The following is a 26,338-nucleotide window of genomic DNA, read 5'->3' as shown; positions in this document are numbered from 1 at the left end:
ATCATACTGTATATACTTTTAATGTAAAATCATAATTTGTAAAACAAATGTAGCTGTAAAATAAATATAGCTGAGTAAAAAGTACAAATTTCCCTCTGAACTCTAACTGTGGAGTAGTAGAAGTATAAAGTAGCATTAAATGGAAATACTTAAGTAAAACGCAGTGTTTGAGTAAATGTACTTAGTTACAAACACAGAAAGACTGAGAAACACATCACGTGACCTGATTGCTAACGTGAAATCTGTCACATCCCAAGAGATTCTTCCTGCTTGACGAGTCTTGTCACTGACAGCTGGTGTTTCATACACACACACAAACACTAACGATACAAACACACGTACGCGCACATCCTTTTTGGTTAGTGTCTCTCATTATCCTCTGTTCCAGCACATTATGGACACTCTTCAACTAGAATATTTAGTATTGAAAATGTTTTCAGAGGGAAGCAGAGCTTTTCCAAACATTGGGACTGTCGTATTGGTGATATATTATTGATGTCTTCTTTTTTTTTGTTTTTCTTGGGCTTGTTGTTATATTGCGAGAACACAACAGTAATTGCTCCTTTGGGATTTCGCTCGACGGAATTTATTACCGTCGCACTCGCACAAGATTTAAAAGCCAGTCTCCGGGTCTGGAAGTAGAAGTTTCGCGTTGGTGTGAAAATTGCCTGTTTGCCCTTGTTCACAACAAACTTGTCATCTCGAGTTTGATGGTTAACAGTTTGCCTGAGTGCCATATTCAAATTTCCTCCCGCTGTCCCTACCCATGCATATATTCGGCTCCACGCTAGGATTATGCTGCACCTTTTATCTTTCAGTTTCATTTTCAACTCACTGTATCTTGTGTAGAAAAGGGACTTTTTGCTGTGCAGGGGTGGACGTGATATGAAAATGAAATAGTGACATACACCTTGAGCTCAGACGTCTCCTCCAAGTCATTACTCTCACCAGACTTCTCTTAACAAGATCATCTTCTCGTTATCGATTCAGCTCATTGTTTACCACGGCGCGCGCTGGGCGATAACCATGCCTATCACTCCGAACAGCTGATCTGAGAGGATTATGGGAACGTATCAGCCTGCTGCATCAATAAACGGCGTGATGATGAAGGCTGCTGTGAGCCCACTTACAAAATGTGAAGTCTCCTCAAACATGGAGTCGTTGACTTCAGGTGTTTTTGGACACACTGGGATACAAAGGGGAAAATCCTGCAGATGTTTAAAGATGTTTGCGAGGCTGCCGCTTTGTGCTTACATAATGACCTTATCAGATACTGCATCATTACGTCGGTGCAGCTGTAAAGCAAGTGTGCATTTCTAAGTTTTTCTCATCAAAGGATGCCCCTGAAATTTCTCCGTTTTTCTCTGAAGGCCTTGCCCTACATTTCTTGGTCTCCAAAGTGCTTCTTTCTCTGACAGCCACTCCTTTTTCTTGCTCCTCTTTTTCATCTATCAGATTGCCTTTCGTTTTCCTCCTCTCCTCAGCCCGCCTCTGTCTGTCACGGCTCCCTCTTTCTCTCTCTCTCTCTCTCTCTCTCTCCCCCTTGTCTTTCTCCCGTCTTTTTTTTGCCTCAGTCTCTCTTCCTAATGTCCCTCTGTCATTTCCTCCTGGCTTTTTCCTCCTCTATCTTCTCCGCTCACCACCTCCTGCTGCAATTTCAGAGCAAAGGGGAGAGGGAGAGATTCTTTGACCTAGTAAATTGCACCTCATCTTTTGTATTCATGCCAAGGCAATCATTCCTACAGGGATGTGTCTGTGTGGTCCTCACAGCAGTAGCTCTCTCCTCTATCTGGGTGGAGGTTATGAGGACAAGCAATGGCTGCATCATTGTACAGTCTGCACCAGGGGCAACCAGGCTGATATGGAGCCAATTAAGGCGAAGGAGTGTGTTGTAACACGGTGCAACCTGATTGTCTCCACACACCCACTGGCTTGACACGTCGGGCTGCCTGGGTCTGGTCTTTCTAGCAGAACATACTAATAAAAACTCACAGCGAGAGGGGGCGTTTGTTCTCTTCTCTGGGTCACCCGCACCGGATGAGGTGAGGGAGAAGACGAGGAGGAGGATCACTTTTTATCTGTGAGAGAAGAGAGAGACAGAAACAAGGTGCAGCATTGTTCTTTTCACCTTTCACGCAGGTGGTGAGGAGAGTTAAGGTTTAATGACAGAGTACTACCTTCAGGGCAGAGCTGAGCTGCAGAGGTGTTTGTGATAGAAGGGCCTTTTTGATTGGGGAAGCACTGCAGGGATTAGAGTGTGAGACAGAAATGAGGCCGTGGGTTTAGTGTGGGTGGACACATTAATAGCAAAACCTGTATGGTAAAATTCAGCTCGGTATAGTTGCACTGTGTTCAGACTTTGTTGAGACACTGGTGCAGAGATGATGTGGTAACTGTTCAGGCTGTAGTTTGTGATGTGTTGTCGTGTCAACCTCCTCCAGATATGGTAATACCTCACCTTTTTTTGCACCGTGATTGGGAAAACAATTTAGTACTACATTAATATAATTTCTAGGAGACAGGGTCATAAGTTGCATATCTATAAATTGGGAGCAGTTCAATCAAAGAGAGATTTTCACTTCTGAGATGATTTCTTTTGAATAATTCTCAGAGGCCTGAAGAAGTAAAATGTCAGTGTTTTGCAAGAAAGAATTTAGAGAAAAGACTCATTTAAGTAAAGATTGACTTGATTAATTAATTCAATTTTTTCCTATTTCCCACCTGGAACAACGGCCCTAAAAGTAACTGTGGTTCTCCATAAAATGGTAAAACAAAACCAGTGTGAAGTGCTAGTTGGAGACGAACTCCACTGTGATGCTTTGTACTTCGAACATACTTTGTACTCCCCTCCGATCAGGCCTATGACAATTGAAAAACATGTCAGTGAGCCACACCGCTGTGCTTTGCATGATTTGCATGTAAAGTACAACATGCAAAGTGCAGCAGTGTGGCTCACTTACATGCTTTTAATCGTTTTTGGACAACAATGGAAGTCTACAACACAGAGGAATAAGATATATCAGACTTTAGATACACACAAAATACTTGTAAGTAGGATCAGTTTATTGTTGGTTTGGCTCTGCACATAAGATTTGTTGACAATAAGACAAATATGGAAAATCACCAGCCAAATCCTTTAAGTTAGATTCAAAGGATAAAATAATTGTTGCTGTGATAACTTTCCAGATTTGTAAAATCCTGTCTCATAGCGTTGCAAACCACACAAACTTGCCTTCCTAGAACATATTGTATCTGAGGCATAAAGTCTGGACCAATGCAGCTGATTGTGTTATTTTGTCATCAATCATCATTATTTGCATGACCCCAGGAGGTCACTCAACCAGTGGTAGTGAGGACAGCTGATTAACATCATCCCTCTCTTTTCCCATCCTATCCTATCTTGAAACTACATAGTGACATAAATTTCCCTTCTGTAAACCAAAGATCAAATCAAGTTTTGCATGTTGTGTCATTGTTTTTTCCAAGATGAATCTCAGAACAATCAAAACATCTTTGTTATTCTGAGACTTGTTACCATTTGACTGTGGGAAATCTCCCCACGTGCAGATTTAAACGTTAATCAGTTTATTTGACAACAGCAGGTGACCGACCATCAAGCTTTTGTGAGCTGCAGTTGACAGCTATTATACATCATTTTCATCCTAATCAGTGGCTTTGTCTCCCACCTGAGCTACAACAGTCCTCTATTATCTGCCCTTTTATAAACGAACAAAAACAGCATGAAGTTCTGATTGTCACTTATCAGGCTTCTGAACTGTCGCTTGAATTTGTGAGTCGGGTATCTGAATTTTTCTAGGAGTGAGTTTGATCGTAGGATTCAGTTGTTGCTCAGAAGTGAACAGGACTAATCACCGTGTCAGCTCTCTGTGCTTTGTTTTTGTTCTGTGTGTGTGTGTGTGTGTGTGTGTGTGTGTATTAGACTCAGTTTGATGTGCTTTAAACTGTTGTATCCCTCTCAATGGCCATACATTTTTCCTTTGATCACAAACGTGCACACAGACGCACATTAAATCTTTTCCCTCTCTAGCACTATCTGCGTTGAATTTCTCTCTCTCTCTGTCTGTGCCACACACACATATACACATATACACACACACACACACACAAAGTGAAGAGCCCTCTTTAAACTCCTGCTTGCTTTGAAGATCACAGCTCCGCCGCCAATCTCTCCCCTTCTTCAAACGCTCTGGATGATATCAGTTCTTGTTTCAACCGTGCCCCCCTAACAAGATCATCAGCCATGTCACTTATCCAAAAAACACTCCATCAATGAATTTTCTCTCTTTTTTTTTTTTTTAGGTCAGACACATTTTTTTTTTTCTGAAGTAGATAATTGCCCTCCATCAAAGATGTCTTCTTTTTCAAGGTGCTCACAGAAAACTCTGCTTTAATTAAGACCAGAGCGTCAGCGCAGCAGGAGCTGTCAACCTGGAGTATGACTGCTGACCGCTGGAATCCCTAATTGCCCCTGTTTCGATATCCACTCTCTCTCTCTCTTCCCTCCTCTCTCCAGTCCTCCTCCTCTTCCTCCTCCTCACCTCGTCTTCATTAGTTCTCAACAGCGCTCGCTTCCCACCTCAGCTCCCTCTAATGACTGGTCAAACGTGCATGCTGGACAAACAGCTCCAAATAAGCCCTCCTCCATCGACTCTGCCCTGCAGCACTCAACCTGCCGGACTGTGTGTGTGTGCCAGCACTCATCAGCACAATAGAAGCAGGTTTTCATTCTGGTCTAAACAGAACTCCTATACAGCCATAACTGAATTTTTTTCTCTCTGCTGTTGCCTCCAGCTGCTGAGAGATTTTACTCTAATTGGTAACCGGACTCACGCGGCCCCTCCAGTCTGCTCCGCCTTTCCTGCCATTGACTCTAATTGGTGTTTTGTTTCTCCGTTCGTTAACTCTATTCATTCACTTGTTCACGCTCTCTGTCCCCGTCCATTTCATTGCTTTATCCTTCCATTTTCCCCCTCTCTTTCTCTTCTTTTAATCCTCTCATATCATAAATTGCACATTTTGGATCTCACAGTAGGAACCAGCTTAAGAAATTTTGAGGGCATTTTTGTCCCTTTATCTGATTTTAGAGTTTTTAATGATGTTTTTTTCCAACTGAATGATAAAATAATACATTAGAATTGCAAATATATGCTCGATTCATCCCAGAGAGATTTGTCTTAACTTTACTCGGCAGATAAAAAACAGCTGGCTTTACAAAAGATTGTGATGACATTTTTTTCCTAACCAGTCTGTCTTCCACTCTGCATTGTTGATGTTTATTTTGTTTGAGGATATTTTTTACAATTATTAGTTGTGTTATTTGTAACTGTGTGCATTCAAGTGGCGTGGCTAAAGGCAAAGTCGGTCTGTTGTTCAATCCACCACTTTGGTCCACGCTGAAAAAATATCAACAGCTGTTGGATTAATTGCCACAAGATTTGGTGCAGATATCCATGGTGTTCAGAGGATGAATCCTAATGACTTTGGTGATCCTCTTACTTTACCTCTAGTACCACCATGAGGATGACGATTCTGGATTTGAGTGAAATGGCTCCACAACTGTTGGATGGATCGTCATGAAATTTTTTTGCAGACATCCATGTCCCCCTTAGGATGAACTGTAATAACTTTGGTGATCCTGACTAGCGCCATCATCAGGTCACATTTTCAACTGGTCTGATACTTTTGTTTATTACCAAATATCTGCAAAACTAATGGCTTTCCCATCAGCCTCAGCTGTTATTTGTGTTTAGTGCTAAATCTTTCAAGTGTTGCAAGTTAACACACTTAACTAAGATTGTGAACATGGTAAACATTATACCTGTATACCTGTACCTGTTGCCATGCTAGTGTTAGCATTTAGCACAAAGCAAAAGTGTTGACAACTATTACCACTGGGAAATGGCTAAAGCCTGCTCGAACAGTCGCTAGATGTAGCTAGATGATGTCACACACATCGCACATATGTGACGACATGATGTAATTACATATACAATGTTTTAAAAAATCAAACTAAAGAAAGTCAAAACTGACTCTAACTAGCTATATCATTAGGTTTTTAGCTTTTTAGCATTTTTAACCAGCTATATCCTCAATATGCTTCTAAATCTACCTCTCATATTAAAAAACTATTTTATACAGACTGTTGCATAGACTGTATAAGCAAAGTGTCATGAATAGAGAGATTATCCAGACACTGAAATAAACTCACCATTGTTAACTCTGTCTATTTTGACAAAATAGTCAAGTTCCCAGTCAAACAATGGGGATCATTGATGGGTTGATAGGTATGCACATTCACAACTCATTCACGTCTCAGTCTGGCTGATGATTGGTCCACTGAATGTGCTGCTGTTCTATCCCACCCAATGAACACAGTCAGTCAGAGAGCCACAGCTAGCGTTAGCGCACATTCACTGAGAAATACTGGTGACTCCCTCCAAGGACAGTGTAAGGTCTGCCCAAAAAGTCGCTTGACTTGTCACTGAAAAAAAAAAGTCACTAAACAGGTCTAAAAGTCACCAAATCTAGTTTGCAGTCACTTAGTTGGCAACAGTACAACCTCACAGAGCCATTAACATGGCTGTACACTCTTTGGTCATTTCTAATCAAAACCTGCTTTGTTTTTTTCACCATTATGTTACTGGAAAATATGACCCATCAGTCATCCATGGAGGACAAAAGCTGCATTCACAACCCACATGAGCAACACATGAGCAACACATGAGCGATGTGACATACAATAAAAGATACTTATATATTGCGGTCATTATTCCCCCCCTTTTTCCTTTTTTTTAAGAACTTTTCAGAGCTTTTTTGCTTCAAGCCACCATTAATATCTGACCGTGTGTGGAAGCCGTCTCTCTGAGGAGGCTATAGAAAACAAAGGCGTCTTTCACAAGCCTAAAGGTCAGCCCGGAGGAGGCTGAAAATGCTCTGTTCTTTTGTGGCATCTCTGGGCTGATACTAGACAGTCAGACAGCATCCTGCTGGGCTTGATGATTGCCGCCTCTCAACGCTCACATTTACTGGCCATATCCTCCATTTCGCATCCTTGAAGACCCTGCATCCTCACTAAGCTCTAGCTCGATCCCCCCTTCCCACTGCATTCACCCACACAAAATCAATAACAACACTCGAATGCTATTTCTTCGCTCTGAGGGGGTATGGCATACATCAAGCGTAAAGGTTCACTGCAGTGTAAGTATGTCTTTTCCTCAAGGGACTGAGCTAGGTTGGGGAAGTGAAGGGGGGGAGGGTCGGGTGAGGAATTAAATCTGATTTCACACACCCTTAAGACCCATGTGAGTTTTAACCACCAATTATTGCCCATGTTACCCATGGGCAGCGAAGGGCTCTGAGCGCTGACCACGAAGCCAATCAGGCCGGGCTGAACTGCACAATCTTTTCCAACTACAATCACGTAGTAATAATGTGTGATTATATGAGCCCTCTATGGCTTTTATTCCTCCCTGTTGTTTAATTTCACACTCTTGTACACGGTCTTCAACTGCCATTCAGTAATACCAGACTCACACATGATCCCCGAAACAGCCTCAATACATCTGGAAACACATTTTAAAAGGCGAGCCTCATGATTTTTCTGTACTCGAATCAACACCAGAAGACTATCTAGTGACACAACGTCTCTATTTGGTTCCCAAACACCCACCCCGTCTCCCTCGGCTTTCAAGGATACCGCCTCCCCAGGTGGTCTGGGACAGAGCTCCTTCTCCCTTTTCATCCCCTCCACCATCTTCTCAAGGTTAATCCCTGCAGCTCTGACAGACATGTTTTCTTCCACACAGAGCGGGTCAGGATGTCAGGCGGGGTGAGCAGTGGGCAGAGTGTGATGGTTCATACAGCCCAGTGAAGGACAGGTGCTCTGGAAGCAGAGAAAGGTTCAGATGCCGACAGAATAAGGAAACAGAGGAGGGCTGCCTCGGCTGTCTGGGTTGTCACTCCGGCAGGTGAAGCAGAGATGTGACAGGCCGTTGTCTGTCTGCATGTTGTTTCCGTACCTTTACTAGGCCACTGTGGATGGATGGATAAGCTTAATGAAACCAGGGCAAGCTCCCAGTGTGTGCCGCAAGTGGGACAAGGTTACCCTTCATCTCTCTTCGGCTGAAAACCCTATAATGACATGAAGAATTATCTTTTCATCCCGTGAGAGCTAATTTTTAATGTCATAATATATGTACACTCCACTTACACTAGAAAAAAAGCACATTTGTAGTGGTGTCTTTATGATGTAGTACATAAACAATGCAACTATCGAGCACTGAAATGATTGGTCAATTAATCGATTAATCAATTGACAGAAATAATTTGACACGTTTTCAAGCAAAAAGCCACTTGGTCCAATGAGGATTTTCTTTTCTCTGTTTGCTGAGTTGAATCTCTGTTGGTTTTGCGCTGTTGTTTGAACAAAACAAAACGTTTTCTGGGAAACTGTAATTGGCATTTTTCACTATTTCCTGATATTTTATAGAATCAATGAAAAAAGGTAAATCCTGCACACTTAACTCCAAGCCACAAAAGATTAAATATGATATTTTATAGACCAAATGATTACTGGATTAACTGACAGAATAATCAGCAGATTAATCAATAATGAAAATATTTTTAGCCTCAAGCTTCAAAAATTATCTGCCCCTTTTCAGGCAAATAAAAGATATAAAACCACCTTTCACTCCCTAAAGAATCACACAATTTGTTGAATGTACCGTAGAATATCAGCTATTTTTGAATGACTCCTCTGTGGCTCTAAATCCTTTTCCATCTGTCAACTTATTGAAGAAATATGGACTCAGCATGCTGTGTGATTATGAAAAATGCTCCTGAAATTGTTTATTAGAAATGTATTATTAGATTATCTCAAAAATAAGGATGACATCTGGGAAAAGTCAGAAGTTATAAGGTTTTTTTCTTCTTCTTGTGATGATGTGGTAAAGATAGGGTGACCAGTTGAAAATGGGTGAAATTCAGGACAGGACAGGTGAGTTGAGGGTGGGTGTGGTCTCCAGTACATTACATTCACTGTCAACGAACAGTAACACACGCGAAAGTCAAAACTCAACACTAAAAAAAAATATTAGACTATAACTAATCAAAACTTGGGTTTAGTCTAATTTTCGGGATGAACAGAACAGGATTCAGGATTCTGGACAGCTGCTCGTAATTAGATACTGTCTCAAATTTTTCAGGATGTCTGGTCACCCCAGGTGCAGAAGAGAAATTAATGTTTATTTCATGCAAACCTGAATAACATTACCTGAATATAGTCATTTTTGCTCCCTTTTATCTATTTTTATGCCTCCATTAAGATAAAATAGCATAACAGTGGTCAACATACATTATGTCACTGATTACAGCTTTGATCAGGTGATGTAACAAGACGTTGAAGGAATACACTTTAAAACACTCGCGGCAACTATGATTAGAGGTGTTTTGTTATGAAGAACAAAGCAAGTGATTTCAAATACATAAATGATAGATGTGTCTTGAATTATGAACAATTTATCGCATCAATTATTGAGCGGAGCACATTTTGTCGAGGATAAATTCAACATGAGTGAAATTTTTCAGTTTTCAGGAGTCAGGAGACGCTCACAGCCGGCCCTGAACGCCACGTCGAGAGGTAAACTACAGTTTACTTCGACTCCATCACCTCAACCCAAACCACCATATTGGTTGGGTCATGTAATTCTGGCTGAAATGGAGAGCCTTGTTCAGACCATCCAGCCTATTTCTTGGTAATAGCCTGACTGGGCTCCCTGAAGAGGCCAATTCTGGCCAGCAAGGCTCACTTAAATTCTCCGTGAGACAGAGGAAGAGAAAATAGGGTCTGTGGAGCCACTTAAAAGCCCCTGGGTGAAAATGGGATTTCTGACCTGCTCCACTGGTGTTGCAGCACTACAGCCAGATTGGCTGTCAAGGTGCTGCCAGGTGGGAGAAGGAAGGACAGGGGGAGATGGGAGGAGTGGATGGATGCTGCTGCTGGTGTAGACCGCCAGGACCTCATTAGCTCTATATTTCATCAAACACTGTGGTACCGGTGTGGCTCTCACTGCCTTCATATATCTCTTTCTCTTTTGCCAGCTTTTCTTTTTCCCTTTTTTTCCCCCCATCACTTTCTCACCCAGTTTCTTTTCTTATCTATGTTTCCTCTCCCCCACCTCTTCTTTTCCATCTCCCCCTATCTCTGCTCCTTAATGTCTCATTAACCAGATGAGCCAGTTCTGCCGGTAATCTGCCACTAAGTCAAAGTCAGCAGATGAGGATGATAATGACACATATCCCGCCACCCCCTCACCCAGCTAACCATTTGTTCTCGTTAATGCCATGAAAATGTAAATTTGTTATGGCTATAAGCATGTAAATAACTACCATATTTCTGCTGGGGAGATATTTCAGGGCACATTAGAGGGCTCTGCAAGGTCTGGTTTGCATATCATTGATTTTCAGTGCAGGGGTCTGTGTGGAAGCAAGGAAAATCCCGGACACACCCACATGCACACATACAGTACATGTGCAGCAGCTTCAGTACATGTAGAGCAGCTAACATACACAAATAGGTCTATGTTAATGATTTATGTGCATGCACATCCTCGAATGAACATGCCGTTGACAAAAAGAGGCCACACATGTAATGAACCACAGTTTGCATGTACAGATGCTCCCGATGTTGTGGTCTCAAGTGGCGGCTGCGTTTCTAACAGTGGCAAAGGAGCATTTTGTGATTATGTGAGGAAAAATTTTAGCAAAACAATCAGGAAAATGCTAAAAAACATCATATGTCTTTATAATCATGGCCATAAATTTAAATTTAAGTTAATGAAATACCACAAAATCACATGTTGCATTTGCTAGAAAACATCAGGGATGCATATGATGCTGTTGAAATTCTTCACATAAATATGACTCTACTGCTCAGTTCACTATACCTGCTCCTGTTTGTAAAACAATATGTGACAGAGATTTCTTAATTATTCATTTTTGTGGCTTTGACATGCTTTGATTCATCCTGGTTTGATGAATGGATCATTTTGCAATCACCAGTATGACAAATATGTCTTTGTAGCTTATGTTGACAAAAGAAAATCACATTTTTTCAAGATGTAGTCAACTGATTTGTGTGTTTATTTCAGTTATATGTCTCATTAGTTATCTATATCAGATATATTTTAGGGAAAATAATTGGAATAATGGAAAGTTCCCTATTTAATAAGTATGCAATATGAATCGTATGCATCAGAACTGTGACTGTGGAGGTAAACACACATTCCTCTGTTGTGTGCGAGTGGGAGAAAGATTTAAGGTGAATCCTTCGTAAGACCCCGGGGTTCCTACTAATCGCAAAGCAATATGACAAGCTACATATACCCAGGAGGGTCTGTCTCTACACATTTGTCAACAAAGCATTTTCCACCTCAAACACATAGTGAAGCTTTTTACCAAAGTTCCCCAAGGTGTGCATTTCTGTCTGCTTTGCACATATCTGTATAAACCAAGGGCCAAACACAGCTCTCAGAGCATTTTTGACTACTGAAAAAAAAAAAAACCACAGTGTGTTGTTTGTAAAATAACTTTATCATAAACACGGTGCAAAACTAACATGAAAATTCTGCTGGTTGTGCTGCAGTCGCTTCCACAGGGAACGAAGAGGCCAAATATTTTGATGCACAGTAATATTAGTATGAGAGAGCTTATTTTTTATTGTTGACTTCATTCCTGTTTTTTTATGCTTTGCTTCCTTTAATCAGCCTCTCAAGATGCACTGCAAGACCTGCGCCCTGGTGACCAGCTCAGGTCACCTCATCGGAGGCAGTCGGGGTGAAGAGATCGACCAGGCCGAGTGTGTCATTCGCATGAATGATGCTCCCACCGCCAGGGGTTACGCCCGTGACGTCGGCCGCCGCACTTCCCTGCGCGTCATCGCTCACTCCAGCATGCAGCGGGTCCTGCGAAGTCGCCACGAGCTGCTCAACGCCAGCCAGGACACGGTGTTCATCTTCTGGGGCCCCAGCAGCTACATGAGGCGTGACGGGAAGGGCCTGGTGTACAACAACCTGAGGCTGATGAACCAGGTGCTGCCCAAACTCAAAGTCTACATCATCTCCTGGCAGAAGATGCTGCAGTTTGACGAGCTCTTCAAGAAGGAAACTGGCAAGGACAGGTGAGGGGAAGATGAATGTGCATGAATACAATGAGAGAAGTCATTTGGATTCTGACCATGAGGTGTATGGAGGACAGAAAATGTATCAAATTTAATTACGGTGAAATCACTCTATTGTTGTCATGCTTTGTGGGGATAGAAAAGCATATCAGTGTGGTGGTTTTGCATATTTAAGCTATAATCACTGATTGAATAGGGCCTGTATTCACTGGTACACAATAACAGCATGTTAAGATTCCTATCCAACTGCGGACCTTTATTTATTGTTCAGTATCACCATATTCTTATGAATGGAGGTACTTGTTTGTTAGTTATTGTTAGTATTGGACATAATAGGCCTGTTTCCTCCCCAGACAAGGTGTGGGAGAAGGTAAAAATGTGCAGCTGTGTGAGATAAAACGTGGTTCAGTTCAGATTGGTTCAAATTGGTGGATATGAGCTTATATTTCTGCTTATGTCTCCCAAATCTTTTGTACTTAGCCCAGCAAGTATTAAGGGCACATTTTACTATTTGATGAATAGAAAAAGTGGGCGAGGACTTTGAATTGCCAGTTCAAAATGAAAATAGTATACTAGGTGTGCTGTCCTAGCCCACTTTTTCTATTCATTTTCAATACTTCAAATATACAACACCCAGCTTTATCATAGTGAGTTGAGTGTGTTGTATTATATATTTTTTATGAACTATTTGATGAATGAAATACTCCCTGGTCAGTCAAAAATAAGGATAGCTTGTGGAAAAAGTCAGAAGATATTTTTTATCATTATACGATGTGGCACAGAAGAGAAATTAATGTTTGTTTCATATAAACCTGAAAAACATTTCATGAACATAGTATTTTTTCCTCCCTTATGTCTATTTATTATATTATTTTATGCCTCCAGGAAGACATGTATGTATAACATGGTTAAAATACATTGACACAACATGCAAGTCTTCTAAAGTAAGACAGTAAAACTAGTCCTACATATAAAAAGCAAGAAAAGAGTGAGGAACCAGTTCCATACAGACTTTCAAGGCAACAAAGTCATTATTTTTCTAACATTGTAAGGTTTAGTTTCTTCAATTTACACAAAATACATAATATTCCAGCCACATTTTGTAAGTTCTACCACAGTTATTAGTATTTTGTTCTACAAATTAGTCATCTGCACCCTTACATTAATCATACTTGTGCCCTAGAACAGTATGTGTATGCAGGCTGCCGGGTCCAAGTCGAGTTCGGACTATAACAACAAAACACATATTTTACAATATTATTCCACACATTTTAAGATTAATTTCCTGTCTTCCAGGTCTCTGTCTCTATTATTTCGGTACAATATGAAAATCAACTTGCAGAGAAATTAAATTTGCTTGAGATACAGTAGGTAATCCATCAACTTGAATGTGTAGAGTAGCGAGTGTGTTGCTTATTTTTCTGTCAAGGTCATTATATAGTAATACAGTAGTAACATTTGGTACTACAGTGCATTCAGTGCTGAGACATGAGATTCAATCTGTGTTGTTTAATAACTGTCTTTCAAGAAAAAACATGGACATAAGGAAAATGCTAATGGTTTCTTGCCACTATTTGCATTCTCAAGTCATTGATGCTGGAGTTTCCTGCAACCACTTGAATGCACCACCAAGGGAAAGTTGTTAATGCTCAAAGTTAAATAGTGATGTAACTGAAGACAAAAAAAAAAACCTCTGCTTTGCTTGTGTGTGATGTGCAAATGGCTGAGATTCTATTTCTGCAACACCTTCTCTTAGGCTGAACAGTGTTAAAAGGACTAAAATTTAATGAATCCAAGCTGAGTTCTCAGTCCCGTGGCCATTAATGCTTAATGAAAACACTACCATACAGGCTCTGCTTGTGTCTCTCTCTCTCTCTCTGTGTCTTTGTCTGATCCTTTGTCCGGGTTGTCAGTGGAGACTGAATCTGATTTCAGCTTAAGATAGATGTCAAGGGGGAAATTGCCAAGTAGAGGATTTGGTGAATAGCTTGGACATCCATCCCTCAGAATCTGTGCCTCCAATCATGGTAAATGTTAACAGTGATCAAACGGTTTCTGTTGCTGCTCCTATTTCCTGTTTCTCATCCTTTATGACATTAGGCATTAACTTTTGTGGAGCTTATTTGAGGGTATTTCTGCTCGGTGGAGCATGGGAAGAGAAAGAGAAAGCCTAAAAGTATTAGTTTTAAAAGATTCATTCGAGAAGAGTTTAAAGGAAGCCATCAGTATGCAAAATGTGCCGTACCTTTATGAAATGATGATATTTTTACCTCATTTATATAATGAATCCTATGGTCTTTAAGGATTTGGAGCCTGTGTGAGCGGCATTAATAGCAGAGTTTCTGGGTAATCAACTGTGCAATCGGCAACCCTGCAGCCTGTAATTGTAATTATGGGCTATGCCATTTCAGTAAAGGTAATTAAGATGGTGTGGGATGTTGCCACATCCACATATTTTAATAACACCAGCAGAGGAGCAATGAGAAACAGGTGTCCCTCTCCATCCTCTGTGTTAAATTGCTGGGCTAGAATGAGCCTCAACTGGTGATTAAAGGCAAATTAGCTTTTGAAATAACTTTCATTTTCATTCCTTGTTTTATGTTCCTGTTATGCTTTATTGTAATCACTAAAAGCTCCACCGTGTTGCACTGTTAGGTTTCTACTGGATCCATCTGGGCCGAGTTAAGGTGTAGGTTGCTGGAACAAAATGTGTAGGCGGCAGGTCTGGTGGTGAGAGATTGTTCAATTATGAAAAGATTACATGTTTGATCTCTTTAACAGACCGTCTACTCACAACTGGAGAGCTGACAACATGGATGTTGATGTTAAATCTTCAAAAGGTCTACCAGGCCAGCTAACGTACAAAATCGTTCTGTGGTGACTTATGAGAAAAGGTCAAAAACAGAAAGAGAGAAGAGCCTCAGCAGGCCAGCTGTGCGACAGAGAATGATGCAACAGCTGCAGCAGCAGAGAATACACAGACCTGAGAAGAACAGTTGGTTGCAATAGGAGCCTTACAGGATGAAATGGATCAGGAGCAACCAGAACCAGACCTCCTCCATGAATATAGGCTTTTTTTGTTTGTTGGTTTTTGCTTTAGGGGGGTAATTTTGCTTTTATTGGATAGTGACAGTGTAAGCAACAGGCAGGAAACATGGGGGGAACAGCTGGAATTGAACCTGGTGTGTTGTGGTTATATGATATGCATCTTAACACCTAGAACACCAGGATACCCTATCCTCAACTATTATAAGTGCATGTTTCCAACACCTTAATCTGTATTTATCAACGTTTTGATAATTACACTTACGAATTCTTAAAAAGTCAACACAGGAGGGAAAATGTCTCTGCTTAAAGTGAAAAATATGTCATACTGATCATGCAGTTCACAAGACCCCTTAAGTGATCATGTGATTAATCACATGTACTTAATGCTCAGAGCAGACAAAGCCAATCAGACTCAAGGATGTTTTTAATTCTTCTTTAAAACTCTCTTAGTGATAAAACGTAAAAGCAACAATCTATTTCATTTTTAAACTACATTTTAATTGTGAAATCATTAATATCTCCAGGATCAATTGACACATGTAATTAATAATAAGTATCCTCTGACCATATAAAAGAGCGCTGCACTCCTACAACATTGTCAGACTCGTCATGAACAGTTTTTTTTTAATAAGGGATCAAAACCGATGCAGTAGAACCAGAGATATTGTCTTTTTTACTCTTCTTTTTATTCCACACATCAAAACCTGTTGCCTACATTACCCACACTGGATGCCTGACAGTTCAGTCGTAGATTTGGAGTGTGCTATGCCAACCCGGTCTCACAATCTGCGTACAAATAACATAACTTTACACTTTCAAATTGCATGCAGTGCATAAGCCAAGCCCACTTCTTCCTAATAAGCCCAAAATCACCTTATAAAATAAAAGAAAGTTGCATTATATTGACATCACATCGATGGGAAGGATTAAACTTTGTCGTATACACTGCATGCAATTTGAAATTGTTAAGTTGTGTTATTTGTACACAGATTGAAGAGACCGGGCTGGTTATGCTAATAGTGGCTAACGTAGCCTCGAGCAGAGATGAGGAGTGGGCTACAGACGTCTGGTAACCTCTCTTCTTTCTATCACCACACCCACAGATTTTTTCATTTTCAAACTTGTAGCCTTCAGCCCCGACAGACGCTGTCATTTATCAGATGCAAAAGGTTTAGTCTGATAGAATCGATAAGATTTCACACAGCTTCTTCTGGAGCCACAAAAGTCTTTATGCAACTTTTTTTCCACATATGCATTTTCACAAGGAGAAAAATACAGAAAATAGGACAAAACAAAAACAAACTGAAGCAGATGAAAGTGCTGCTGGTCAAGGGGGTACATCAAAGAAGATATAATAATATATAATATAAAAAAGGGGGAATCTAATCCAAAAAGATGCATGGAAAGAGATAGCAAACAAAATAAATGCCAGAGCAGTTCTTGCTGTTTCCACTTCTTAGAAATGTAAAAACAAAGTGATGCAACAAATATGGGAACTTTAATCAGACAGAACGAACCATGAAAGTCAAGTAGATACAGATGGCCTTGGAAAAAAAATGATGCCTTTAATTAAGAATCAGCACCAAGCAACCTCTAATCACTATAGTCACTTAGGTAGATAGCATCAGGTATAAGATTTATGCTGTATGTGCCTGCTGGTGTTTCTTATTGAGGGAAGCAAAAAAAACAACCTGGAACCTCATGAAAGAATGAAATAAGACAAAACATTTGTTGTTTTTTTCACTAATGTGTTTCATTTATATGTCTTTATAAGAGTGCACTGATACTGATTGATCAACAGGTGTTTGTTTAGTTAGTTAGTTTAACTAATTACATCTAATCACACTTTCATGTGACCTTTGTTAACAAACTTTGAATAAACAAGCAGACAGCGAACCGCTCAGCTCCGTGTCTGAGTGCTGCCGGGTTCTGCTTGAGGTTTCTACCCGTTAAAGGGGAGTTTTTCCTTACCGCTGTTGTGTAAGTGCTCGCTCATGGGGGAATTGTTGGGTCTCTGTAAATTAAAGAGTACGGTTTCGACCGGCTCTATGTGAAAAGTGCCCTTAGATGACTTTTGTTCTAATTTGGCGCTATATAAATACAAGTTGATTGATTGATTGATTGAGTGGGGTGGGGCTTCTGGGCTCTGACTTGCTGAGCGGGACAAAGGCACGCAACCTGCTACGTTAAACTGCCTGAGAAAGAAGAACGAGTTTACACAGGAGAAAAAAACAGAGTGGAGGCAGTAAAACTAGCCAATAGGAGGGCAGATTGTTTGATTGGCAGCAGAATCAATCAATGGAAAGCTATAAACTGCTTCTACAGTTCAACTGTTCAGTCTCACTGGTGAAGTTTCTGTCTGGATAAAAACTATTTAATTTATTAATTCCTTATCGTTTTAATTGATATGTTTGTCAATTGATATATACATATGCGGTTCTCGAGAAATAATAAGCAATCGGCCTGTTCTGAACAGGCACATTTTTAACGGGCACTGCACTATTCATCATTAAACCAGTCATCTCCTTTATTAGATATGAGGGTCGTTTGAAAGTACTCTCACTTTTTACTCATTTTAATAGAAATAAGATTTTAAGACTTTAAGGATCAACACACAGTTAAACTACTCTTTAATTGCTAGATTTACAATACCAAACTGTGCAAACACGGGGAGCCACACAGTTCTCCTTCACAGGGATAAATCTGTCTATCCCACTCACAGCTTGATTCCAGTCCTTTTAAAGACGCCATCGAAGCTAAGAGCTTGACATTTCACACCACATTATTCATCAGCATGTTCATAAACAAGGAAATGAGGAAGACTTCTTAAGTGAGATTAGCTGCATGTCTCCTGACTAAGACCTCCATGTATCCACCACAGATTGCTTGATGACAAAATGTTGTGCTTTCAAACTATGAAAGTTTTCTCATTTTCCAAAGATGTGTGTGTGTACGTGTGTGTGTTAGAGACCCGGCTGTTGTCATATTAAAGCCTACTGGCTGTGTTTGTGTTTGCATATCACAGCAAATCAACAAGTTCCAAACAACCTGGGTCCTGTCTTAATTAAATAAAAATGAGGAGCCTGTGCTTCAGCTGCAATAGCGTCACTTTGTGTCGACACAGTTGTTTGTCGCATGGACAGACTAATAATGATACAAGTTGAACAAAAGTGCATCGTCACTATTCATCACACTGTCACTCAGCCAGTGCAGACTGATTGATTCAGTGGGTTTGGGTTGTTTGGCGTCACAGTAAAACAGCAGGAACCGTTGTATGAAAGGTCAGATTGGGAAGAAATAATGTAGAGAAGGAGTTTAACATGATTGTTTGCTTTAATGCATGTATAAAAAAAAAAAAAGGCCATCACTTTGTGCGGACTGATGTGGCTGTAGTAAAATAGCCTCTCTCTCTGTCAGTATTATCTTGCTCTACCTGAACGATTAACTTATCAGCATGCAGTAAGGTTATGTTCCGCCCTTCTTGGCTCAGATCACGGTGGCTCTTGATAGAGAAGGATGCTAACCTGAAATGGAGGCGCTCCTAAAGGCGTTTTCCCTTGTTGGATTAAACTTGTGGACGTTACTATGTGCATGCGTGAAAAACATAAGTCTGAACTCTGGTGGGAACAGGAAGACCACATGTAGGACCTATAAAGGTATGTTATCAAGAGTAATTGATGAGTGTGCGAGGTTACACGCGACTTAATATTGTGCATTTACTCATGGACACTGCAAGAGTCAAATTTTCCATTATTGGGTGCATTATCTGGTGCAGTACCGTTCATAATATAGTTTAACCTAAGTAATTATTGTGTATCTGCAGACTTATTACTGTTATCACTGATATTCAATTTGGTAAAGATATTTTCCACCGTACTGCGCTGTTGCGCAGACCTGATATGCCATAGTAATTCTTTATCTCTATAGAGAATACTTCATTATATGCCTGTTGTTACTTTGTTAACTGTTAACTCATATACCAGCAATTATCAAGGTTATTGATATATATCTAATGAATGCTGTCCATTTCATTTGATATTTGATGTTTATGGTTTATTTGTAACCTAGTTATATACAGCATTTATTTACTTTGTATTTTTATATCATTTCAAAACCACACCTACCTATAGAGCCACATACTGTATGGAATAATGACCATGTGTTGTTAGTGTGCTAATAAATGAAGAATAATTGAGAAAAAAAAGAAGTGACATTTAGTTTGTTCTTATCAGACAACCGTCAGTGGACCTGGATTTTGTTAGTAGAACCACCTGTGTCCCCAATTTTTACATGATCCTTGGAGCCAGATCCAGGTCTACTGTTGTCAACAATGTCAAACTATCCAGATAAGCCCACAGTGCGGGTGCGGAGGCAGACTACACACCTGGCACGACTGAAGAACTATGACCTTACTGGTCAAGAATCAAGGAGATGGAGTTCGCTGCCCACTTCAACACATGTTCTAACTTACCAACAAAGGGAGGAAGAGGAGTATGAGAGGAGTAGAGTCCAGACTCACTCATCATTACGAATGGAGAGTTCTCTTCCCATTCAGTTCAACATGCAGTCCCTGTTGTGTGACATTCACATTACAGAAGCATGTGCTGGATCACAGCCAGCCGGGAGAGGATGTGCATGAGTCAGTCTTGCAGTCCTTTATGTGGACAACTGTCTGTAGAGCTTACTGACAGAAGAAGAAGCCCAAACCCTTCTGGATAAACTGTTAACCTTACTTGCTGATGGGGGCTTTGCGATATAACAGTGAGCAAGCAACAAACCAGTTGGTTTAGATAGCACAAGGCCAACCAGACGCCCAGGAATCAGCACTGGGTCTTCACTGGCACTGACCCACAGACACCCTAATCTGCCTCTGCAACTCCTTGAAGCTTGGAAGACGTGGGAGTGAGTTGCCAGACCTGCAACGCATTTCCCTACCACGATGCAACACCAGCTCACAGGTGGATCCTGGGAACAATCTAAGAGAAATTCATGTGTTCTGTGAGGCCTCAGAGTGTGCCTATGGCTCAGTGGCCTATCTCAGGACTGAGGATCCCAGTGGTAAGGTTGAGATCGCCTTCTTAGCTGCTCGACCATGGGTAGCACCAAGAAAGCAGTAGACCATCCCCTGACTGAAGCTCTGCATGGCACTTACAGGAGCACAGTTAGCTAAAGTCTTCACCACAGAACTATCGCTGGTCATCCATCAGGTCATTCTAAAGACAGACTCCACCACTGTCTTAACTTGGCTGCAGTCTGACTCATGTTAGTTTAAAGTCCTTGTCGGCACAAGAGTGGCGGAGATTCGAGATCTAACTGAGCGTGAGACCTGGCATTATGTGGACTCAGCCTGTAATCCAGTAGATGACATCACCCAGGGCAAAAGACTGTCAGAGCTTGGAAACCAGCACCACTGGTATCGGGGCCCGTCCTTCCTCTACAGCTCACCAGACCAGTGGCCAGAGAAGCTGCTCACTATGCAGGTCAACAGGGAGGAAATAAGGAAGCAAATCACCTGTAACTTCACACTCACAATCCAAAGACCTCCAGGACCGGACTCGAGCCAGTTCAAAACCTTCGCAGAGTTTCTAGAAGCAACTACTGATGGCTTTCTCTCTGTCAGCGAGTACCAGAAGGCAGAGAACTCTCTGCTGCAACAAGTGCAGCAAGACTGCTTCCCTGAAGAATTGGCTTTACTGCTGGCAGGCAAACCCATGCCAAACAGCAGTCAGCTTCTCACTCTGGCTCCTGAGTTACATAGCAGCACACAGCTTATTTGAGTAGGTGGACGTCTGCATCACAACACAGGACTTGTTCAAGCCACCTTATAATGCTTGACCCTAAGCATGTGATTACACAGCTCATCATTAAGGACATAGATGGGAAACTACACCACGCAGGCCCAGAGCGCACGTTTGCTTTGACAGTAGTGGTGAGGCAAACCTATTGTCCCAAAAATGGCAGATCTCCCCCCTTCCAGATTGCGACTGTTCCCGCCAGCTTTTTATTCCATGAGAGATGACTGTTTTGGTCCTTTTATGGTCACGGTGGATCACAGGAAAGAGAAAAGATGGAGAGTCATGTTCAAATGCATGACAACCAGAGCAGTCTATCTTGACCTTCTCTCTGCCATCAATACAGACTCATTCCTCATGGCTCTCAGACAATTCATGTCCCATAGGGGAAAACCTTTCAAGCTGCTATCTGACTAGGGTGCAAACTTTAGAGGTGTCGAACAAGAAATGAAGGGGGCCTTTTCAGCCCTAGCACCAGAGGTCCAAGCCCAGCTTGCCCCACAGCCAAATGCATCACATTTTGGGGGTTGCAGGGAAAGGGAGACCCGCTCTCTCAAAAATGCCCTGCAAGTCACTCTGGGAGCACTCTCTGTCATAGAGGAAGTGTTGCAAACAGTAGCAAGTTAAAATGCACATAGTTGATGTTAATTTAATCTTGGGAGTGTAACATTTGTCACGCTAATGTTAACATGTTAACCTGCTGGTTCTGTATAATAACATGTTAAAGGATAAGGATGGCCATTTTCTACATTTTTCTGATTGTCAACAAATCTCATGTGCAGAGCCAAACCAACGATGAATTGATTTACTTACAAGTATTGTAAAGCTTGATATATCTTACTCTTCTGTGCCCTAGACCTCTGTTGTTGTCCAAAAACTATTAAAAACATGTCAATGAAATTTCATTGTTCTTTCTTTTCTGAGTGTGCTCTTGCTCCCAGGAGAGTTAGGGAGGGATAAGGGATGGGTACAATGCATGGTAATGTCTGTGCAAGTTCAGTATGTTTGTACGTGTGCACATGTTTATATAAATGCAAAACTCGTTAAAAAAAAGTCATTAAAAAAACATGTCAATGAGCCACACCACTGCACTGGGTGACATGTTCCCTCACCAGAGACTGAGGCTGAAAATGTGATCGCTGTTATTAGTCTTTGGAGCTGTTTCTAAACAAATTACTTTAAACATTGTCTTCATAGCAAAGGAACATGTCACCATACGGCATGGTTGTCCTCCATGTTCACTTCTGTGGATGTTGCCATAGTGAGTGACATCAGAGCATCTGCTTCTCTGTGAAGTGAAATGAAATCAGATTTATTTCAGAATTAAATTTGCCCGAGCTTCCCAGTCGAAGCTCTGACTTCAAGAGGCATTCCATCATATTTTTCCAAGTCGAAGGTCGGAAATTTTCAAGTTCCAAGTTGTCTGGAACGCAGTATAGGGTCTTGTTCAGGCCAACTGCATTTTTGATTTTATTTTGAGGTCTAATTCAGTCCTGGAATAACAGTTCTCAGGTCCCCTTTGGATTGAGTTGCTTCTTTTTAAAATGAAGAACATTGGGTTGGGATTGGTTTTCCGTGGGTCCGCTTGATATCAAGAAAAAAAAAAAACTAGTAACAAACTCTACACAATTTCATTTACCATTAGTTTCTGAAATATGTCACTCCGACACAGCACCACAACACCAGCATGGCTAAAAATACACAAAGGTGTGGACATAAAGCCTTGGGAATTCAAGACAACAAAGTATATCTTCTTATACTCAAAGATCATGTCTACAAAGTCTGCTGAACTCCTTTCAACACCTACAGCTTCCCAGGAAGTTGTTTTTCTTTCTCACCATCCCCAAGCAGGGGAAATATTCAAACTACAAATGCTAAACAGGCCTTTTATTTCACGATTTTGCTTGACATGTATCCCCCCTACACTGTTCTCTCTGTAAGAAAAATAAGAGAAAGAAAGACTGAACACCTTTTCAAACAACCAAGTAAACCCTCCACTCCAAATGTGTCACCCTCATCAACCGGAGGCGAGCAGGGTGTCGAGATGCCTGCCTGGTTGTTCTTGTCAAGACTTTTATTATCAGGCTTTGTTTCTCTGTCTTGTGGAGGAAAAAACCCAACTGCTATGGATGCTTGTGTATATATGTGTGGGAACAGACAAGAAGCAGTAACAAGCTTTCTGAAAGCAGCACGGTGACGAGGTGGACAAGCGATCAGGAACGCATCTTGTCAAACTGCTCATAAGCATGAGGTTAAACTTCCGCCTACATAAAATCATATGAAATGATATATATGAAAACATGTCCTAAAAAAAGAAGCAAATTTAAAAAAATACTCATGCATTTAATGTCATGTTTGTAATGTTTTTAATGATGTTGCTATCCTCTAGAGTTAACAATGTCAGTCTGTCACTGGTTGTCCACTATTTTGGTATAGACTATAAATTGACTGCTGTGAAATTTGGTACAGATGTACAAGGTGCCCTGAGAATAAATCCTAATGACTTTGTTAATCCCCATTTAATCGAGAATTTTTTTTTTTTTTAATTTTGCACATTTATGTTTTCCAGAGGATGAATTCTAAAACTAATGACATTCACATTAGCCTCAGCTGTACTTTGTGTTTGGTGCGAATTAGCAAATGTTAGCATGCTAACAGGTCAAACTAAATGCATTCCCTGTATCGGTGTTATGTCCAGCTGCTGCTGTGGATTTGTCTTTGATCAACTTTGACTGAGTGGATGTTTTCAGTCAGCCAAATAAATAGAAAAACTGCTGTACTGCATTTGGAAATGGAGAAGTTATATTTAGTACATTATCACACTATCAGACTACAAACTGTAGCATTGTTCTCATACAGTTTAGTTGGTGATTGCTCTGATCAAGATTTATTTATTACCCACATCATAAATGTGACATCACATCCTGTTTCAAGGCCAAATGCGGGAAAATTTTGGTGAATGTAAATGTAATGTGACTGTATCTATAGTTTTGGCATGACAAAAGGCCAATTTAAGTTCAAGTCTCAAGTCCACAGCTCTGATACTATTATTTAACGACAGATTGCAAAAGGTACATAAAAAGTTTTCCTGTATTTACCAACCGAAATGCTAATAGTTCTACTCACCACTTTTGCCAGAAACTTTCACTTCTTCTATCATCTGACAAAGCACAGAAGTCTGAACATTTTGGCTCACACTGAACTGGCATTGTACCATAAAACAAAATCTCTTTCTATTTTCTGTGCTATTTTCGCCAGCACATTTTCTGTCAAATTCAACCATCCTTCACTCAAAATAAAATGAAATATGTTGGCTATCAAAATGTATGATTTACTGATGGCAGAATACTACAGGTGGCCCTTTTGCATCTTGATTTAATGAGGAGTTCATGTAGTGTACAGTAATTGCTATGCTGTGTAGAATTGATTTTATGTTCTTCCTTCTTCTCATAAATCTTTTCTAATTGTGATGTAGCTTGATGCTGGCGAACTGCAATTTTACATTCACACCAGAAAATTACCCTGTTGGAACAGTTATAATAAAGGTTGCAAAGGTTACTTATATCCATCCAGTAACCTTTAATATATACAAAAGTTCCATGTAAGAATGCACAGTGATAACTGATGCATGAATACATCCACTGGTCACCAGTCACAATCCAAGTCAAGATAAGGTTCAGCTGTGTAGTAGGGGAGGCATGACGAAATGCACAGCTGTGCCTGATTCAGCTGGAGGATTCAAATTTATCCTTGCTGAATTGTTCATTGTAGACCTGTTACATCAGCTCATACTTGCCTGAATATTTTCACACATTGTGTGAGGCAACAAGAATAAATATAAGGCAGAAACGAACTTATAAATTGATTTATGCTTCGGAGCACAACAGCTAAAAATCCCTGTATGACTGTGCTAAGCAGATTACAGGGTAACTACAGGCCAACAGCCATATATCAATATTATGAAGTTTTCTGTCGCTACTGCATAACAAAAGCAAGACTAGGGTCTAACGCTAGCAGCTCTGTGAGGCTTTACTTAAACAAAGAGGTTCTTTTAGCTAAATGCTACCATCAACATGCTAACATGCTCGAAGTGATAATACTAACTTGCTGATGTTCAGCAGGTAATATTTATAATTTTCACCATCTTAGTTTAGTGTGTTTACATGCAGATATTTACTAATCAGCACTAAACACAAAGCACTTCTGAGGTTGATGGGAATGTCATTAGTTTTGCAGGTATTTAGTCATAAACCAAAGTGTTGGGAAACCTGATGATGGCACTAGATGAGAAGTCAGAGGATCAGTAAAGCAGTCAGAATTTATCCTCCAAGGTCTTTGAATAAGTAAATTTCACAGCAATCCATCAAATACTTGTCAAGATATTTCACTCAAAACTAAAAATGTAAACCTCATGTTGACGCTAGAGGAAAGGATAACCAAAGTCAGCAGGATTTGTCCTCTGGGGAACATGAATGTCTGTACAAAATTCCATGGCAATCCATGCAATAGTTGTTGAGATATTTGAGTCTGAACCAAAGTGGTGGACCAACCAACCAACATTGCCATCCCTAGAGTCATGCTGCTAGCATAAAACACTAGACTAAAACACTAATTGTATTTAAGTCATTAACAATATTCCTTGGGTTTACAAAACACATCTTAAACATATGAAAGCATGTCAGAAATGTAAATAGTTAATTCAAAAAATCATACAAAGGAAATTTTGAAAGATATACACCATAGAAAAATTCATGCTGTGATTTGGTAAGAAAAACTTTAGACATTTGAAGATTTCTGTAAGAATTGCATTTTTCGGTGATTGGATGGTGAGCACTGCTGGTCTGGAAATTGCCCCTTATTGTCATACATCCTCTGAATGCCCGAGGTCTCTAGTTTGTGGTTGTAAAGTTTCATGAGGCTGTGATTATCCAACAACATTTTATAGAGTTTCAAATAATGGTCTCACTACAATGAAATGGCTACTATGGGGACTGACATCATCACACATGAATACAGTTGGACTCATCAAATCCACAAGAGTCTCAGATTTTCCAGTCATACCCAATGTATGCAGTTCCAAGACTGTTCAGTGACCCTAGTGTACAGAAATATTTAAATACACCATTTTAAGAATAGGCGAAAAGAACACATTTATACTGCATGCAAAAAAACTGCATGGTTTTTGCCAAAAACTGTATGGGATTAGCATAAAGTGGGCATGTCTGTAAAGGGGAGACTTGTGGGTACCCATAGAACCCATTTTCATTCAGATATCTTGAGGTGAGAGGTCAAGGGACTCCTT

At 40.5% G+C, this 26,338-nt stretch overlaps 1 protein-coding gene across 1 annotated transcript in view; it reads left to right on the top strand.

Moving 5' to 3' along the window:
• Positions 1-26,338, top strand: part of st6galnac5a (ST6 (alpha-N-acetyl-neuraminyl-2,3-beta-galactosyl-1,3)-N-acetylgalactosaminide alpha-2,6-sialyltransferase 5a) — a 53,917-nt gene that overhangs the window by 15,710 nt on the left and 11,869 nt on the right. The window contains exon 3 of the mRNA XM_044367913.1: positions 11,784-12,196. Coding sequence (XP_044223848.1) covers positions 11,784-12,196 — 413 coding nt within the window. The remainder of the gene's footprint in view (positions 1-11,783; positions 12,197-26,338) is intronic.

The sequence above is a fragment of the Thunnus albacares genome, chromosome 12, assembly GCF_914725855.1.
Source record: "Thunnus albacares chromosome 12, fThuAlb1.1, whole genome shotgun sequence".
Lineage (NCBI taxonomy): Eukaryota > Metazoa > Chordata > Actinopteri > Scombriformes > Scombridae > Thunnus > Thunnus albacares.
The sequence above is the reverse complement of the archived record's forward strand: the minus strand, read 5'-3'. Positions and strand labels throughout refer to the sequence as shown.